At 44.6% G+C, this 20,308-nt stretch overlaps 1 protein-coding gene across 1 annotated transcript in view; it reads left to right on the forward strand.

Annotated features, from left to right (window-relative positions):
- Positions 1-20,308, forward strand: part of Sgpp2 (sphingosine-1-phosphate phosphatase 2) — a 109,514-nt gene that overhangs the window by 42,747 nt on the left and 46,459 nt on the right. Inside the window, exon 2 of the mRNA XM_046439718.2 lies at positions 1,998-2,156. Coding sequence (XP_046295674.1) covers positions 1,998-2,156 — 159 coding nt within the window. The remainder of the gene's footprint in view (positions 1-1,997; positions 2,157-20,308) is intronic.

Consider the following 20,308-nt stretch of genomic DNA (forward strand, 5'->3'; position numbering starts at 1 on the left):
ATTACTGTCCCTACTTAGGGTTGATCTATTGCTATTATCTCTAATCTGAACTCATTTCAAAGTACATTTTGTTCCCAATGAGAGACACACACCCCTGCCCCCTTATAACTTGTGCTCACCCTGACCGGTAACTGTTGGGGGGCGTCGGGGGAGCATGCTGCTTGGCTTGAGGCTGAAATTCTCAAAGGCACCATGACAGGTTTAGAGGAATCCAGATCCATTTCTGGAGCACAGGGCAGTGTCGACCTTCCCCTGCACCACAGGGCTCTCTGTAGGGGAGACAGAGAAGCTGGAATACAGTCAGGAACCTCTTAGGGAGAAAAAGGAGAGGAATGCAGACTTGGTAGGCAGCCAGTAGGATTGAGAACAGTCATCTCCAGGCAATTTCCAGGGGCATTTTTTTTTTTTTCCCAGCACTGGGATTGAACTTGGATTCTCTCTACCACTCAACTACTTCCCCAGCCTCTTTTTATTTAAGGCAGGGTTACTAAGTTTCCCAGGCTGACCTGGAATTTGTAATCCTCCTGCCTCAGCCTCCAGAGTACCTGGGATTCCAGGTGTGTACCACCATGCCTAGCCAAGGTCATCTTTTTTCATCTCTCAAATATAAAAGTACTGTTGGCATTTTTCAAGGGCTCAAACACAATATTGGTCTCCTCAATTTTTATTGCCTCATAGTATAGATGCCCCACACCAGATAAGAACTTGGATTGCCCCTGTCCGTTATGAATATTCTTAGCACCCAGCACAGGTGCTAAAAATCCAGACCCACAAGGTCTTTCCCAAGTCGCCTGCCGCAGCGCTATTTCTTTCCCTCTCCCCACTTCCAGTGTTGGATTTCACTTTGATTTGGTTTTTATGAAGTACCTGGCTATGTATGTTGGCTCTCAGTAGCACTAAAATTCTACTCTTCGGATTCGTTCAACAGGGTCGCGATGTTTTTGTTTTTAACTTATTTAACATAACTTTCTTATAAAAGTCTTCACCAGTTTTAAATAGATTGCTTATTCCTGTTTTAACTCCAAGTCTTCTCATCCACCCCAACCCCTTAACAGGGCAAGAGGGAAGGAAGATAAATAGAAATGAGTGTGTGTCAACAGACCCCGTGTGTTGCTGTGTTTCTCACAACATTGCTGGGCTGGGTTGTCTCTTTTAGTCCCATTTAAAAGGTGAACTAAAGTTCAGAAGCAAGTGATTTTTCTCCAGTCTGTATATTAGATATGTATTACTGCTGTGACAAGTTGCCACCAATGTAGTGAATAAAACAACATGAATTTATTCTCTTTAAAGTTCTGGAAGTCAGAAGCATAAAAAGGATTTATTTGGCTAAAATCGAGGTGAAATCAGGGCTGCTTTCCTTGGTAAGACCCAAGGGGAAAGGCTGTTTCTTTGCTTTTTGAAGCTTTGAGGGACCACTTGCACTCCTTGACCCAGGATCCCTTCCTCCATCGTTAACACCAGCAGTGTTGTATCTTCAAATGGCTCTTGACTCTGTCATTTCTGCCTCCTTCTTCCACCTTATTAAGGATCTTTGTGATTTCATTGAGCCCCAAGATATTCATGATCTCTGAATCTCAAAGTTAGCAATTTAATGATATTTGCAAAGTCCCTTTTCCTGGGTCAGGGGTGGTACATTCGCAGGTTCTCAGGGTTAGGGTATGCACGTGTTTGCATTCTGCCCACCACAGTCAGGAACCCATCTGGTACCCAAACACAGATGACTACCCCCAAGCTTCAGGCCGTCTGTATACACACAAAAAAGGCCAGGCTTTTCTGAGTCTTCTCCTAGTATTTCTGTCTTTGATGTCACTCATGTAGGTTGATGAAGAACTAATGTCTTGAATGTTTGTGTGGACAAACTGGGATCCACAGGTGTTTAATGGCAATGCAGACACCAAGGACACCACAATGACATGACCAGAGAGGAGCAGCACCTTGGAGATCAAGGCCTGCTGTTGGTGACATGAACTCACACTCTTCCAACTTTTCTCTTCTAGGCTTATGTACAGAAGTACATCGTGAAGAACTACTTCTACTATTACCTCTTCCGATTTTCAGCTGCTTTGGGTCAAGAAGTGTTCTACATCACGTTTCTTCCATTCACACACTGGAATATTGATCCTTACTTATCCAGAAGACTGGTCATGATATGGGTTGTAAGTACTATTCGTGGTAGTATTCTGGGGATGGAACCCAGGGTCTCATGCTTGCTGGGCAACCACTCTACTACTGAGCTATATCCCTCACCCATAAGTAGTATTATTACTTACTAATCACTGTTACTTCTAAGATAACCGTCTGCTTTCGTATTCAAGTACTTTGCGTATATGACCTTTATCCCCTCCCCCCAGTACTGAAGACCAAACCCAGAGACACTCACCACTGAACTACATCTCGAGCCCCTTTTATTTTTTGAGACAGCATCTTTCTAAGTTGTTCCAGCTGGCCTTGAACGTGCGCTCCTCCTACCCCAGCCTCCCGAACAGCTGGTATTACAGGTGTGCACCACTGCACCTAGCTTGCCCATATGTTCTTTTTTTTTTTTTTTTTTAATATTTATTTATTTTTTTTTTTAGTTTTCGGCGGACACAACATCTTTGTTTGTATGTGGTGCTGAGGATCGAACCTGGGCCGCACGCATGCCAGGCGAGCGTGCTACCGCTTGAGCCACATCCCCAGCCCCCATATGTTCTTTATATTTTTTTATTTCTTCCTGACCCCTTAGAGTAGAATTTTGTTGTCTAATTTGGAGAAAGCAAATCTAAGAGCAACTTGTTTTGTTTGTAGAAACAAAACCAACCAAGTGATTTCATGCACTTTGATGTCTACCTCCCCACAGTTAAATAAAACTAGAAGGGAAAAGTGATGAGTCCAGAATAAAGGACCTTTCTAAGAACTCACAGTGGGTACGGAATGCACCCTCCTAAGAGGCATTTTAAAAAATAAAAATGAACACACATTGCAAGAACTAAAAAACAAACAACAAAAAAAGAGGCACTTTAGTAAAATTTGATCAAACTCTAGAATCAGAAGCTGTTGACTGACAACTCCAGGCAGTAGTCCACTGCTAGCCTCCAATGCAGAGGCCAAACAGACAAGGCAGGTGTCTTCCTAGAGGGAACTCCTAGTGCAATGGGGCTGCTGCCATGCACAAACCCCACGGCACGTCCAGGAAAGGGGTGGACCTGTCATTTAAGTTTGTTCAGAACCCATTGAGTTCTGATGTTTTTGTAGGAGGATGGAACCCAGGGTCTCTTGTATGTAGGTAGGTACTCTGTCACTGAGCCACATCCCCAATTCCTTTTATTTTCCTTTTGAGACTGGGTCTTACTAGGTTGCCCAGGCTGGCCTCAAACTTGCCATGCTTCTGCTCAGCCTCCTGAGTGGCTGGGATTGCAGGTGATGCCACCCGCCTGTCTGAGTTCTGGTTGCTGTTTAACTGGGGGATTGTGGGTAGTGATGAGACAACAAGGCACACTACAGACACACAGGCTTTGGAGTCCGGCAGGTCTGCCATCAGATGCAGTTAGGTCATATCTGTGTCCCCTTGTCCTGAGCCTTACCATCCTGCTCTGTCAAAGGGAGTTAGTAATGTGCCTTGTGAAGGTGCCGGAGAGCACTGAGCTCAGGCCTGCCATGCGGGAGTAGTTACAGCTGCTATTTGTGCAGGAAAACACAGTGACTAGTCCCAGAAGGCAAAGGAGTAACCATCAACTAATTCTAGGGTCCAAGTTTGCTCAGCTGGCAGGGGAAGCTTTAGTGGGTTCCCTGACTCAAGATTATGCCCCCAGAAGAAGAGTGGAAGTGCTTAACTGGGTGTAAAGGAGATGCTGTGTGAACTACAAATGACTTCCCACCCTGGGCTTTTTCTCCTTTGTAGAGCAAGTAGAGTGGACTTGATCAAGGACATAAATTAAAGTGCTCTGGGGACAAGAGAAGAAAAACTGTCCTCCTGGGGGCAGGGGTGAGGGTTGTGGAGGGTGGTCCTCTGTGTGAGTCATTCACCCCATGGCCACCTGGGGGCACTAGGGAGCAGTAGCTCCTGGGCTCCACCTGTGGCTGCCAGGAGACATGAGCCCAGGGTTGCTGGGTCCTTCTGTTTTTCCTCAACTGTCTCCCATTCTCAGTGCAGGCTTACATCTTTAAAGCATATGCCAACTAAACAAAGAATTCTCAAAGACCAAATGCAGAAACCCTGTTGTGAAGCCTCTCCATCTACGGGACCACTCAGTTGGACACTTCTGATCATTTGTGCCCACATTCTTCCTCTTTTATCCTTTTCTCTCTAAAACTACAGGCCACTCCTTCCATCCCTCATCCCTGCTTCTTGCCTGGCCACGAGCTATAGCTTTTGAATTCTAAAAGTATGACCAAAGAATCTGTGACAGCCATGCATCTTACCTGGTCATGGGGGGGACATTGGTCCAAAGCTCCTCACCCCTTCTGAAGCCCCCTTCTGGGTCTACACACACACACACACTTTTTTTTTTCTCCAAAATTTCATAGTGTTGAAGTGGGGCAAATGCTATAGAGTACCTTTAATAACCCAGCAACATCTTGTCAAGTGTGTGGTCAGTTCACTGGCGTCTATTTCTCCCACTGAGGGTGGAAACACTTCCCCAAAGGGGCTGGGAGGCCTTCAGACTTGATGGGAGGCTGTGGATGGGGCTCGTCATTGCTAGTGGATATTTTACGCTTTGGACTCCTCATGTCAAAGTGGTCAGTGTGTCTTTTGAGACAGAATGACTCAGTTATCTGTCAGAAAGGAGGAATCAAAATCTTTGTCAGAGAAAGGTAGGTGCAACCTTTGAGTCAGCACATTGTCCTGAGGCCGACCACCTGTTACCTGATGTTTTAAGTGGGTGTGTGACCTAGACCACGGACATCCGTGGTGAAAGTTCTATCATGACTCTGTGTGGTCAGCTAGATGTCACAGCAAAGTGGAGAAAGGAAGGGGAATCTCTGTTATTGGGGGTTGGGGGAGTGGGGTGGAGCCAGGTCAGCTTCCTGCTGTAGCATCCTTTTTCATGTAAGGGACTTTCATTCCTAAATTAGTGACAGCCTCTTCAAGGAGTGGAGGGATGTCAATTCCTTAGGGGAGAACTTCATGTTTTGTAACATCTCATCCAAAATTCACTGGAAGGCAGCTGCTCATTCAGGAGCGCCAAACCTCTTGTCAAACTGTATGTTAATTCAGTAGCTGTCTCCTGCTTTTAAAAATCATTTGTTCCATTAGAGGTGACTCATACTGTCTGAAGTAGCTTAGCATAATTTATGGTTGTGTTAACTGCTGTCTTCACAGTCATAATTGTTCTGGCCTTCTATTATGCATTCTTTATTTTCAGCATCATTTGTCTTATTTGAATTTCATTCAATAAGTAAGTATCATTTTATAGATTGGGACACTAATACTTCAAATAACAGAAAATCATATATAAATATATAATATATGTAAGAATATGAAGATGATATATATATTTGAATTTATATATGTAAGTATATATAAAGGTGATATTTTATATATATATGTACATATTTATATATATGTGTGTATATATATTATAGCTCTCTCACTGTAATAGTGCTTTACATATTTTACCTCACTTAATCCTACCAGCAATCCTGAGAAATCGTTCTTAACAGCCCATTTTATAGGTCATGAAATTGAAATAGAATAAGGATAAGTTACTTGCCCAGGATTGAACTGGTTTAAATGGCAAAGTGGGTTTGATCCTGCCCTGGGCCTCCTCAGCCTCGTAGGGACCCCATTTTTCCCCCCTAACACAAGTAAGTGTTCAAAGTGAAGAACATTCACTATCTTTTCTTTTTTAAGATGTTAACGCTGTGGGGCTTGATGTGTTAAACGACTCCTCTCTCCCTTGCTTTGGTTGTGTTTATGGCACAACCCTGGGTTCCACTCAGGTGTCTTTTATGTGCCTTTCTTGATAAGCCAGATGCATTTCAGCCCAGGACATTTGGACAAGCTTTTGTTCAATTAGCTGAAAGACATCAATCAAGTCATTCTGAGTCCTGTCTGGACTCAAAAGAATCTTAGACATCAGGACAGGAAAAGCCCTTGAGTGAGTCACCTGGTGAGAATTCCCAGAAGGAGAAGTAGATGGGGCTTCAGAAGATGAGTCTTGACTGAGCTCTTGACTTCTATTTTGGCTAGGCAACAGTCCCATCACAAAAGGAAAAGGAAAAAGAAAGGGCTTACAGCTAAACTGATGCACCCTAAAAAGGTCAGAGGTGATTCCCTTGAAACTGGATGGTTCCCAACTTTGTAACACGAAGCAGTATTACTCGCCGTTTGCCAAATACAGTTATTCTCTATTTTGTAAAATATTGATGCCACAATTGATCTTTGAGGTTTGGGAGTCTTCTTTTCTCTGTTCTTATCTATTTTACTTATATTTATATTTTTTATTAATATTCTTTATTTATATTCTGCCTCTTTTCACAGACATTTCATAGCATTTGTGATGAGATATAAGGAAAAAAATGGGATAAGTAGATTAAAATCAAAATACAGTTATTTAATAAAAGATTAAACCCCAGACTCACATTAAATAGAGCATGCTGAGGGTGATGCATGCCTGTAATCCTAGAGACTTGGGAGGCTGCAGCAGGAGGATCACAAGTTTAAGGCCAGCCTGGGCAACTTCAGTGACTTAGTGAGACCCCTTCTCAAAATTTAAAAAAAAAAAGACTGGGGATACAGCTCAGTAGTAAAACACCTCTGGGCTCAATCCCTAGTACTAAAAAGAAAAAAAAAACTGGATGCTGGTACAAGGGTGAGCCACATATTAGTCTTTGAACTTTGTCTTGACCAGACCAAAGTGAAGTTACATTATCTATTAGGAAATGATAAGCCAATTCCTAAGAGATTGACCACGGATAGGATTGATATAATTGTTAAGGCTGGTGATACATATTGCTTGGTTATTTTCTTAGGAAAATTATTTAGCATCAGTACCCCCTGGTCATCTGTGTGAGAGTACGCATTTTGACTCCTTCTTCTGAGCTTTCTATATTCTCATTTTATTTTTGGTACTAGAGATTGAACCCAGGGGTGCTCTGTCACTGAGCTATGCCCCCAGCTCTTTTTTATTTTGCTTTAAGACAGGTCTTGCTAAGTTGCCCAGGCTGGCCTCAAACTTGTGATCCTCCTGCCTCAGCCTCATGAGTTGCTGCATATTTTTTTCTGATTATGTTGAAGGTTCTGGTTGTTTCTGAGAGTTTCTAGGCAGTGCAAATCTCTTTTCTAATAATTCATGGCCTTGGATTATCTCCCTGATGGGAAGCAAGGAGTGTCTGTGATGGAGTGGTGTTTTAGTCAGCTTTTTTGCTGCTGTGACTAAAACCCCTGACAAGAACAATTTTAGGAGAGGAAAAGTTTATTTAGGGGCTCATGGTTTCAGAGGTCTCAGTCCATAGACAGCCAGCTCCTAGGGACTTGAGGTGAGGCGGAACATCGTGGCGGAGGAGTGTGGCAGAGGGAAGTGGCTCACATGATGATCACAAAGCAGAGAGACTCTCCACTGATCAGATACAAAAATATACCCGAAAGCCACACACCTCCGATGCCCACCTCCTCCAGCCACACCCTACCTGCCTTCAGTCACCACTCAGTTAATTCCTGACAGGGGATTAATTCACTGATTGGCTGAAAGGTCCCATGGCCCAATCATTTCTCCTCTGAAACTTCTTGCATTAACTAACACCTGGGCTTATGGTGGAAACCTCACATCCAAACTATAACAGATAGACATGGGGTTGCTCCCACCTCCATCAGGAACTTTGAGGTTGTGGTCCAAAAAGATGCCCTGTGCTGATGTAGTGTGATGTAGTTTCCAGAAATATAAGCCACCCAAACTTATTCAAGATTGGGAGAGGGGGAACGATTCATCCTAAGTTTATGGGGGATCCAAGAAGCAGAACCTCACAGGAACAGATACCAGTGAATGATTTGGATGGTTCGATGTTCCAACAACAACTCCTCAGGTCTTTTTGTCTCCTGTGATCAGCTGGTAACTTCTGCCTTTTAATTCGGACTTTCCAGACAGTCTGACACAGTGTGTTATGTAGCAAGGTCTCACAATCCTTCCATCTCTGCCCAGTCGTAACTTGGCTCTACTCGGTGCAAACAGGGGTGCTGGGGATGGGGATAGGTGACAAACCAGGGCCATATCACCGTGGTCCAGGTTCTGGAACATCAGGAGACCTGAGTGATGATCCTAGCAGTGGAACCTCGTTCAAGGCACTTCATGATTCTTTCCAGCAGTTTCCTCAGCTTTAAGATGAAAGGACCCGGCTAGAGATCCCAGGAGACTGGTAACACGGTCATGAGTGTTCACCATAAGTGCTACACGACACTTCAAAGAGTGTGGAGGAAGAATGAAAAGAGCCAAAATTGGGAAGGATGACATTTTAAAAGAAAAAAAAAAGAGAGAGAGAGATTTCATCTCTTATGTAGACCAAGTACTAATGTGGCCTGTCTTATTGTCTCTTGCGTTGTGAATCTCCTCAATATCAGACGGTGTGTTTGAATATCAAACAATAGCATATCAAACCTATTGCTAAATAATTGTTAGATCAGTTGCTATTTATATTCAACACAAATGAAAAAAATAATTTTATTTATTTATTTATTTTGGGTCCTAGTGATTAAACCCAGGAGCACTTTACTGCAGAACTACATACCCAGCCCTTTTTATTTATTATTTTGAGACAGGGTCTCACTAAGTCATTTAAGACCTCACAAAGTTGCTGAGGCTGACCTCAAACTTGTAATCCTTCTGCCTCAGTCTCCGGAGTCACTGGGATTCAGTGGGATTCAGGCATGACCTCACCATGTCTGGTTCTCGAAAAAGTACTTTTAAAAGAAAACGCTTCATTGTTTGGTAAATATAAATTCAATTTCTTTTTTCTTTCTTTTTCTTTTTTTTTTTTTTTTTTGTAGCTGAAAGGTCCTGGTGATAAAGAGGCCCTTCCGGTCCTGTTCATCCAAGATGAATTAATTTAGATTGGAGAACTCCAGTTTAAATGATGGGTTCCCCCACCCTTTATTTATTTATTTTTGTACCTGTAGTACAAAGCAGACCTAAAATTGTCATTCATTGGATCATTCAATCATTCATTAATTCATTTGGTTGAACCCAGGGTCACTCTATCACTTAGCTACATCCTCAGCCCTTTTATTTTCTATTTTGAGATAAAGTCTCTCTAAGTTGCCCAGGCTGGCCTCGGGCTTGCCATCTCTTGCCTCAGCCTCTGGAGCCTCTGGGGTTACAAGCACCATCCTGCTTGGCTAAAATTCACGTTTAAATTTGTGCCTATGAGCTAGATAGTGTCTAACTGCTGTAGTTTGGGGTATCATTTTATAGAAAGTCCCATAAATTGGTTAAGAAGTAAACTTTGTGGTTACATGTCTAGATGGAGCATGCCCTTTGGATGTGGGCAGGCTGCCACCAGGTTGTCTCACAGGGGAGTTTGTCACTTGGTTAGGGAGGAGAGGGGGAAAGTCTGCCCTGTGCCTGTAGTCCACACCCCGTAGACGGGGGTCAATTTCAGTGCCAAAAGATAGCTTTAAATATGATTAGCTCTTAATTCTCTGTTTAAACCATTACCACCAGTCACTTCAAAAGATTGCCCTGCTCGTTAAGTTGGTTCTTGCTTGAGATTAATGAGTCTTTAAGCATAGGGACAATGGCCAGATTGTAACCCTCTCTAGCATGCAGTGAATGGAATGGAATTAGGTGTCAGAGACTCTGCCTAGTCCCTCTGAAGTAGAATCTGTAATTTAGCCTTAGTTAAAGATTAAGCAAATGTCTCCATAGGGCTGTCACGCTAGCTGTACTGGGTTGGTTTTGAAACACAATAAGCAAAAATGTATTGGTTTTAGTGTAGATTTTTAAAAGCCTAAAAACTGGACACATAAACGAATACATTTGGACCTCTCATCATCGTCATTATCTGAAAAATGATTCCTATGTTTCTCTTTTAATGATGGTGGCCGGGAAATGTGCCACCTCTTCCCTCCTGCTCCCCCTCCTCACGCTGTCCCTTCCCAGCACTTCTAAGACTGGGACGCTGTGATCAAGCAGAGCTGCCGTCACCCAGAAAGGGGCCATTGCCCAACACAATCTTAATCTTCAGGTCTTGGAGGCATTTCTTTCAGGTGACATTTTCAAATAACATCTTAACAACTCTCTCTCTTTAAAGAAACAACCAATTCCATTGTGATGCCGCACTCCTGGGGGGCAGGGGGCGCTGTGGTTCTCACAGCAGCTGTTTTACGGAGCTACATGCCAAGCACCCCATTTCACAGATGAGAAAACCGACACCCAAAGAGATTAAATGACTTTCCCAAGTAGGCACAACCAGTGAGGATGGCAGGTAGGGTCAGGCCTGACTCAGTTCCTTTCCACCACACTGTGATGCCTCCAATGGCTGAACTTGACTTTTTCCATCACAAGTATCATAGTCTCGTGGCAAGGGCCCTTAGGTATGGCCGCCACATGTCACAGACTTCCTCCTCCCAGCTCTCTGTTCTGAGTTCCCTGTGAGTCTTGTTGGACAGCGCGTCCCAAGTTTCTGGTGCTTAGTGGGAAAACCAGAGCACCCCAGGGACCTAGTAGGACGGCCAAGGGCTGAAGAGGCCAAGGGCTGCCTGCTGACCCCAGGGTTTCTCCTTCCTGGCCCCAAGCTCCACTTCTTGTCCTAATTTGCAAAGCAGCCAAGTGAAAGAGGAGGAGAGAGGAAAAGAGTGGGCCTTTTGTCCCTAGAGGGGTCCTAGAGGGAGGACAGGGCATTCTTGTCAGCGTACCTCTGACCTCTGGGCTTCTGGCCTCCGGGTGCCCTCGGCTTCCCTGCCTGCACCCTGTCCAGTCTCAGTGTGAGTAACGAGGGCCCTCAGGTTCTGGGAAGGGAGGGACAGGCTTCCTGGTTAAGGGCTCTGAGAGGTCACAATGTACTGTGGCCTCTGGAAGTTTCTGAGAACTACAAGGCGAACCTGGCCTCACCTACCTGAGGGCGGTCACCTTGCCTCTTCCTCCCCTCTCACCCACCCAGGCAGGACTTCCCAGGGGAACCTCTTGTAGGAGAGCTGGGAGACAGCGGGGATGCCCTCTTTAGCCAGTGGGCAGAAACCTTGATTCCTGTCCTTAGAGCCCAGCGCCACCACTCGCCAGCCAGGCCCTTCCGTCTATGGGTATACACAGTGGTAGGGAGGTGCTGTGATGCACCAGCTGAGGGCGAATCCGGGAAACTGAGGCTTCCTGACTCTGGCTCAGGGGCACTGGCCCTCCCTTCCCAGACTTCCTCCTGCTGTCTGAGGCTCGATCTCCCAGCTCTTTCTTCTCTAGGCTGAGGCTAGCTCAGGTTCATTCTTCCTTCTTCTTCTCCTTTCTTTGCAGTGCTGGGGAATGAACCAGGGCCCCACTCATCTAGGCAAGCACTCTACCACTGAGCTACACTCCCATCCCCTCCCACACACTCCCCTCCCCACCCAGTCTTGTTTAAATGTTGCTTTTTGAGACAGTGTCTCACTCAGGTTAGCCTCAGTCTTGCAGTCCTCCTGCCTCAGCCTCCCGAGTAGCTGGGATTACAGGCATTTGGCCAGTTTGCATGCTCCATGAGGCAGAGTAAAGGGTCTTGAATAAATAGTTTGCAAGGAGTCACTGCATCGCTGCTTGTGAATAAACAGCCTTCTAAAATCCGTACTTGTAGGCCACATGCTGCTGTGCTGCTCTGTTTGATTACTTGCTGACATGAGCTTGGACCATAGGCCAGATTTCAAGACAGTAAACCTCTGAGCGCCACAGATTCTGACCGTGTGCTGGCCACAAGGCTGTGGCCTCTATAAGCGTCATGGAGTATAAGGCACTATTATTCTTCTCAAAAGGTAATAGCATGAGACTAGCCACGTTAGGCAGAAGGTTAGGGTCAGATTCAATCCCATAACTACCTAGTTCCAGAATCCTCCTACCTTTGTTCTCTGCAGAGCCTCTGCCCTTAAATGTGTTAAATATATTCTGGCTTCTTCATGTGTGTATGGAACATGTTCAATTAATTTTATTTTTCATTTCTCAAGGAGTAAACCATGTTCACATAAACTGAAAAAATAAGCAAGTTCCCTAAATCCTAAATCAAATCACTTGTTGATTTGAGGGTCATTTCCTTTTCTCTCTAGCCGTATCTGTCTTCACATTGTTTGATCACAGTATCCTGCTTTGTGAAGAATGGTTTGATATTAAGTAAGACATGACTTATTGTTCATGATATGCAAGAAACAGGAATGGAATTAGGAAGACACAAGAATCTTTTAACCTAAAAAGTAATAATTGAATCAAAACTTGATATATTTCCCCTTAAGAGTTGGGGACTAGAGATGTCCTCGTCTGGACACAAATGGAGCACACAAGCCTTGCTCTTAGCTTCACAGAGAGAGAGAGAGAATGTGTGTACACACGCATGCATATGAATTCATTGTTTGCATTGCATGTGCTCAGATTTAACTAGAAAAATATGTTATGTTTTTTGTTCCTTTAAAATTAAATTTCTTCTGGCATTCGCAGGCACTACAAAATCAGAAGGGAAAAAATGTTTTGTTCAATTTGAAAATGTTTTTCGAACACACAGTGATTTGACTCTGGGGGTTGGGGAATGATGTTCTGAAGGTTTTCCAAAACACTCTCACTTGGAATTAGCACGCTGTGAGCAGCAGAAGGCTTGCTTCCTTTTAAACTCACACTGGTAAACAAAGACTAAATGAGTAAAAGAAGAGAGACGAATTCTTTTATTAGTCCATAATAGAAGATCCAGGCAAAAGAGAACATGAGACTCTGCTCTTAATACTAACTCTGCAATTGACTGTACACCTGTGATGTGGCTGCCAGCTGTCAGGGCTGCTTAGACAGGTGCTGTGTGAAAGAAAGACAGATTGAGCAATTTTCAGTGTTTGTCTACATGACTGGGGAAAATATTCAGCTACAAAAGATAGACACAATGACATGGACTGAAAGTCTTCATTTTTCTGTAACCAACAAGAACCGTATCTTGGGTGTTTAGTTAGAATTTATTTAAAAAAAAAAAAAAAGAAAGAAATCAAGGGTAGGAACTCATTCACTTGGATAAGTTTTCCAAATAAGGCAAATCTTTTTTTGAGGGCTTTTCCATTTTGGAAGCTGGATTCAGAAATTTAAACCTAGATTTATACTGTGGAAAGCTCCTAGAATATGTGTTAAAGACTGGGTTTTATGTTTTCTTTAAAAGTCTTCTAATCTACAAAGAACGTTTGACTACTCATCCTGCAAAGATATTTTATGTGAGAGATATGAAACCACTTAGAGCTTTTTTTTCTTTTTTTTTTTTTTTTTTTTGGTACCAGGGATTGAACCCAGGGGCACTCAACCACTGAGCCACATCCCCAGCCCTGTTTTTATTTAGAGACAGGGTCTCACTGAGTGGCTTAGCACCTTGTTTTTTGCTGAGGCTGGCTTTGAACTGGCAATCCTCCTGCCCCTGCCTCCTGAGGCGCTGGGATTACAGGCGTGTGCCACCACGCCCAGCACTTAGATATTTTTTAGAGCATCTCCTTTAAGATTAAAATATAAATATCATGCATGGGATGGATCTTGGTTCAGAAAATGTTATTCAGTGGAAGAGAGGAATTGCAATCAAAACTATTCTAAAAGCTGAGGTGAACAGACCCCCCAAATAAAAAATGTGAGTGACATTAAAGACTCTTTTGGGGGGGGTCACTTGAACATTTATAATCTGAAATTGATTTTGTTTTTTGGTGCTGTCTATTGAACCCAGGGCCTAGTGTGTGCTGAATACATTATGGACCCTCAACCCTGAAATGGACATCAATGACATTTGAACAGTAGGACTGGATACAAGTAAGAATAGTAAATAGTGATATTTGAAAGCACTTCATAAAACATCTTTTGAATCTTGTATTCTCACAGATCCATGAAGCTTAGGTCTCTACTTATAGGTTTTGGATTGCGGCGGCAGGGGTGAGGGGGTTTAAACCATGAGCAGAATGTGTTAGTTATATATAGTAACACTTTGTTCCTAAACTAGGTCTGGGTGCATCTCCACTAAGTCTGAAAAAAAATATAAAGGATGATTAAAATGTCCTTGCCCCTTAAGAGGATGTGATAGTGGTGTAATTGTCTCATCCTGGTGCCTCACCTCTACCTTAAAACCGGCTGCCATAAGCAAATTAGAAATAGGACTAATAGGTGTTTCTTTCTTTTTATTTTTATTTGTTTTTTTCAATTTCTGCAATATAATTATACATAATAGCTGGATTCATTATTAGGTATTCGTTCATGCTCACAATAGAACAATATAATTTGGTCAATTTCATACCCCAGTAGGTACTGTAGCACTTCCATATCCAAAAATAGGACTTCAGGAGCATGTAAATAAGAAAGAAGAATACAGGAGCCATGAGTCAGCCATGGTTTCTAAAAATAATGTTTTAGAAAAGCATACAACTCCGCAGAGGCGTAGCACTTCCAGATGTATCCTTACCTGAATCGAACATTAATGTGTAAGTTTTAATACTTGAATTACATATGATGAGACTGAAAACAGGACATTGGAAACCTGCTCTCTGTTTATGTCATCCTACTGCATCAGGACTGAAAGACAGGGTCCTTGGGGAGGAGATGAAGAGTTTGGGAAAGGGTCCAGTAAGGCTGGACTGTAGGATGGCTGTAAAGAGAATATGATGCACAGGGAATCAACCGCTTGTGAAAGTTTAGAAAAGGAGGGGATGAGATGAGGCCGACTCAGAAGAGGAAAGCTGCCAGGCAACAGCAGGGGCTCCAAGGTCGTCCACCAGCAGGAGCCTGCTGTCCTGGTTTGCATATGTGCCTTCCCTCCATAAATGGTTGCTCTTACATAAACCAAAGCAATTGTACAACTAGTCATTATGAGATTATGGGCATATCTGAGCAGGATTGAAAGACATTGAGATGCTTGCTTAAGATTGGACCTCTCTTTCTCTCTCTTTCTCTCTCCTTTGGTGCTGATGTTGAAACTCCGGGCTTTGCATATCCTAGGCAAGTGCTCTGGGACTAACCAAGCTGCATCCCAAGCCAGCCCCTTTTATTTTAAGGGAGAGTTTGCCCCTTTTCCCGGTGCCAGGAGCTCTGGCTTTGCCAGTGTCAGTCTTCCAGGAAGCTCAGCACAGTTCTCTCGCTCTCCCTCAACCTCGGGGCTGCTGATGGTTCGAGAGCCTGAAGGAGTTTGCTAAGAGCTTATCTTGAATCACCAAAACTGCTTTCAGGTCTACCCTTTCTCCTGCAAATGAAGAACTGATCAGACAATTCATTCAAGACCTCTTGGCTTAAAAAAAAAAGAGAGAGGAAGAAAAGTGACCTCTGTGGCCTGGCCTGTGCCCCATGCTTCTAGAAAACAGAAGGCATGAAGATGCTCCTCCCCAAATTCTGTGTGTTCTGGGGAAGGATTTACTGCAGGCAACCATCTTTTTCCCATGCAGCTGGCTTAGATGAGACTTACAGATGCCCTTGTTGTTTACCCAGGACAGATCCAGACACACCCACTCCAAATTCCCATTCTTTGTCTCCTACGCAATTACCTGCATTCTGCCCCTACTGGCCAACTGTGGCAAAACACCTGTTACCTGGCCTCCTCCAAACTTAGTGAAGTCTGGCCCATCCTCACCGGCCTGCAACCCTTCCTTGGGACCCCTGCTGAGAATAGAGGAGCCTTTATCCCAACCCACACCTTCCCAAGTAACAGCAAAGCCCTTCTGCTTCATCTTTGAGGCCTCTGAAGGCCTCAGGGTCTCTTCTGTGCAGTAGATCTCCTTCCCTTCTTCAATTGTTTGTCCACATAGGGTGTCTCAGTTCCTAAATCCTGACTTGCTTTCTGTCTCACAGAGATCATGGGTCAAGCAGCACAGAGTGCTGGGCCCTGGGGGACCTCTGCATGGCTGTGCTATGGTTTACATCATCATGAACCATTCTGTGGCCAAATTCGCTTGTGTTCAATCTCCTTAGGTAACGTGCCAAGGTTTTGCATCGTAGAACACCTTTGCGCAAGGCATTGAACTCTTTCTCTAATAAAGCAGCACATAAATAACAAAGAGAATTAGGAGGAGCCACTCCTTTGGGCTGGGAGTTAGCATACCGCATGGAGAAACTCTTGCAAGCAGAGTGGCACCCTCACTATACCTCTGAATTCACCAGCCAGCGAGCTTTGGCTGTAACTCTCTTCAAAGGGAACTACAAAAGCACATTCCACAGCCAAATATTCTGTCATGTCTTGCATGTTCTCTGGGAGTTGGCTTTTCCAGCATTCAGGGGAGCACTGAGGATCAGCTCCATGGCATCTCCTGCTCGTGGGTCCACTGCCCCCCCCCACTTCATTTTATTGTTTCTAATGAATAGATCACCGGCAGCAATAGTTTTGAGGAGTGTTTCATCATTTAAAATAAGTAGAAAATCACTTTGAATTCTATTAGACACTCAGGCTATTGATTAATTGCATCAAACATGTGTTGTCCTATGCAGGTGGTTTCTTTTCGGTCGTTATTGTAGTGCTGGGGATCAAACCCAGGGCTTCCCTGAGCCACACTCTCAGCCACATTCACATTCATCTTTTCTCTTTTTTTTTGGGGGGGGGCATTTACCGGGGATTGAACTCAGGGGCACTTGACCACTGAGTCATATTCCCAGCCCTATTTTGTATTTTATTTAGAGACAGGGTCTCACTGAGTTGCTTAGTGCCTTGCCATTGCTGAGGCTGGCTTTGAACTTGCGATCCTCCTGCCTCAGTCTCCCAAGCCACTGGGATTACAGGTGTGCCCCACTGAACCCAGCTCACATTCATCTTCTAATTATGCTCCCTCCAGCCCCCCACCCCACCTCCTGCAGATGAAACCCAGGATGTCCTGTGCTAGTCTAGCACTTCACCACTGAGCAATGAGCTACATCCCAAGCTCAGCACTTTTTTCTCTCTGTCTCCGTTTCTTTTCATACTGGGGATTGAATACAGGGCTCTCACCACTAAGCTACATTGCCAGTTCTTTTATTTATTTATTTAGATACAGGTTCTTGCTAAGTTGTGGCATCTGGCCTCAAACTTGCCATCCTGCCTCAGCCTCCTGAGCAGTCCAGATTACAGGCAAGCGCCGCCACACTTGGCTGGCTCCTTTAGCTATTTGTGCACCCTTCAAATCCATGCTCCTCACAGTATTTACAGTGCTCTACCTCAAATGCAAATAGGAATGTTTAAACGCATTTGAATGTCCAAGCACCTTAAAATCACCTCTAAGGCCTTTTGCAGTCAAACTCCTGCCCCAATCTCCCCCTCCAGCCCCTTCCCATAAGAATGGTGTCTCTGGAACCACGGAGCTGCTGCTGAGCCACCCCCAAGCCCCACCGCAGTCCCTAATCTTGGACATGTACAGATTTAACCTTGTGCGTCTCTCCAAAGGGTCCCTGCCCTGCAGACCCTCACCTCTCCTGCCTGGCTCAGTCTCCACTGAGGTGGCATTTCCTGAAAAGCCACCTGGACACCTGCATCTGCATTCCCTTCCTTATTGTCCCATTAACCTGGTACTTGGCAGTACCAAAAAAAGGGGGGGGGGGATAATGAAAAGTAAATACACATTCTCTAAATGCAGACAGGTAAAGTTCTGTGAAGAATCCAAGAAGGGCCTGGGGAGACAAAGTGGCCAGAGGCACGCTGTTGTAAAGTGTCCAGGGAACTCCCTTCCCAGCAGGTGGCATCTGGGTACAGGGCTGGCTTGTCCTTATCATTTACTTGTAACTCATGTTTAAATTGCTTATGGCAAGTCTAGAATGTTTGAAATTTATCAGCAACCTTTCTGATTGATTTCTCTATTTATTCATTTGAAAACCCGTGTCCCAAGAAGTCTAAATAGCCCAGCAAGCAAGCCTTCTGAGAAGATAGCTAAATTTTACAAAGTAGAAGCCATCTTTAGTTCATCTTCCCCGTCTCTAAAATAAAACATGTGAGCCAGGCGCAGTGTCACACACCTGTAATCCCAGCGGCTCAGGAGGCTGAGGCAGGAGGATTGCCAGTTCAAAGCCAGCCTCAGCAAAACTGAGGCACTAAGCAACTCAGTGAGACCCTGTCTCTAAAGAAAATACAAAATTGGGCTGGGGATGTGGTTCAGTGGTCAAGTGCCTCTGAGTTCAATCCTCAGTACCAAAAAATAAAAAAGTAAAATAAAATAAAAGGTGAGCTGGGTGTGATGCACAGCCCTGTAATCTCAGCCACTCTGGAGGCTGAGGTAGAAGATTGGAAGTTCGGGGCCAGCCTCAGAATCTTAAAAAGACCCAGACGAACTTAATGAGACCCTGTCTCAAAATTTAAAAAATAAGGACTGGTATGTGGCTCAGTGGTAAAGCATCCCTAGATTCAATCTCAGTACCAAAACTAAAAGTTTAAAAATAACAATAAAATATGTGCTGTAACTCAAATCTGGTGAGAGACAGCATCAAACAGTAGTTCTGCAAAAATACTTTCCTGGTCACTGTCACACAAACCTGGAATGTGGGAAATTGCAGAGGGAAGGGTAGGGCCTGAAGGCAGATTCTGGCAGGCTCAGGTCAAACCTTTCTCATTAAAAAGGGTCATGGGGAGGTTATGGCCCTGGTTATAGTCCTGTTTGGGAGGTGCTGCCGGTGTGATCCCCAGTCCCTCCTAATAACATGGAGTTAATCACTCACTGGTCAACTGGAAATCAATGGCGCCCTGCCCTCTCCCCTCCTTTGGCCTCAGCTCCTGCAGCCTCCTTCCTTTGACCCCTGCAGTGAGCAGGCGTCAGGCAGGACTCTCTGGGACTTCTGTCCCTTCCTGCTCTTCAGGAGGGGAGTCTGGCAAGCCCAGGGAAGGGAGCCCTTTCTTCTCTCCCTGGTGGAAACCCTACAACACCAAAGAGCAGAAGGAAACAGAAAGAAGGGAGAGAAGGAAAAAAAAAAAAAAAGAGGGTCTTTCTGCGGAAAGACATTGCAACCAAAGTGAAAAGGAAGGGCTAGAGAACATGTTCATGTTTACGATGCCTTTGGAATTCACTACAATCTTAGTTTTTAGAATCTTTTCATTCAGGGAGATGGTGAGTTAGATTCCCCCCCCCACCCCGCCCCTTGGTTAAGCTCTACAAGTTGATGACTTTTTATTTACTCCAAATAAGCTCTTTCACAGGACTTACTAGACCAGAGTTCCCTGAGCAGAGATTCTAGAGAATCAGTCAGCACATCAGTGCTCAGATTCTAGAACTTCAAGGTGAAGTTCTTTTCTCGGGTCTCACTAGAAGGACATCTGAACCCTTTGATTGGTGGAAGGGTGTGGCCAGCAGGCAGAATTAAATTCAGGGTCATGGATTAAATCCCAGGTCATAGTCTCCCCATTTCAGCTGAGAGGCATTCAGCGCTGAGGTAGGAGCCTCCACTTGACCTTCGGGGCTAGGTCCTCTCTAGTGTGGGGAAGACACTATCAGGAGGTTTAGAGTCTTCCTAGGGAGACTGAATTTAGACCAGGAGCCAGCTCACTTCCACAAGCACCAGGTGAAGCCGTGATTCCTGGCGTTGTGGTGGCGGTGGAGGACAGGGACCGGCTTGGAAGCTTGGAGACCAGCAGGGAAGTGATGACAGATCTTGGATTGTCTCCTGGCGGGTCCTGAATTGTCTCCATTTGCAGTTTAGAAAGAAGAGAAGAGAGCCAGACAAGGGGAGGACGGCGGTGAGGAGCAAATGAGGACGTTGATAAATAAGTGGCTGACTTGAGGGTGTCTGAGAAGATCATGGGCTCATTTCCACTGACTTCAGGAGATTTTGCCAACACAGTTGGTAGCACTCCTGACCATGGTCGTCATCTTGACAGTTATTTGAATCAAGTATGAAATTGACTTCTCCCAGTACCGATCGCGTAGCCCATGACATCAAACTGAGGATGGGAATATATGGTGTGTATGGAAGAGGAAGAGTCCACTTGGCTGCGTCCCCAGATTGGCTGTGGAGATATGTGCTCAGGGTGCCCTCACTGAACTGCAGCATCATCTGCTTTAAGTGAATTTTCTTCCCTGCCTCCTGCGATTATGGCCCTCCTAACTTTGTTAGACTGCATATTGAGTTTTTAATCTTATGCATTTCCTTAGCTTTCCATTTCCTCTAACGTCTTAACTGGTAATTCAGTTTGTTCATGGGCTGCTGCCAGCAAATCACCTCCTCGTGCCACAGTCCTTCCCCCACGCATGTGCAGTTGTCCTAGCATGAGGCCGCAGAGCTGGCAGAAT

Source organism: Marmota monax, unplaced genomic scaffold (genome assembly GCF_021218885.2).
Source record: "Marmota monax isolate L192 unplaced genomic scaffold, Marmota_monax_Labrador192_F-V1.1 WCK01_AAM20220418_F8-fsc00041, whole genome shotgun sequence".
NCBI classification, from domain to species: domain Eukaryota; kingdom Metazoa; phylum Chordata; class Mammalia; order Rodentia; family Sciuridae; genus Marmota; species Marmota monax.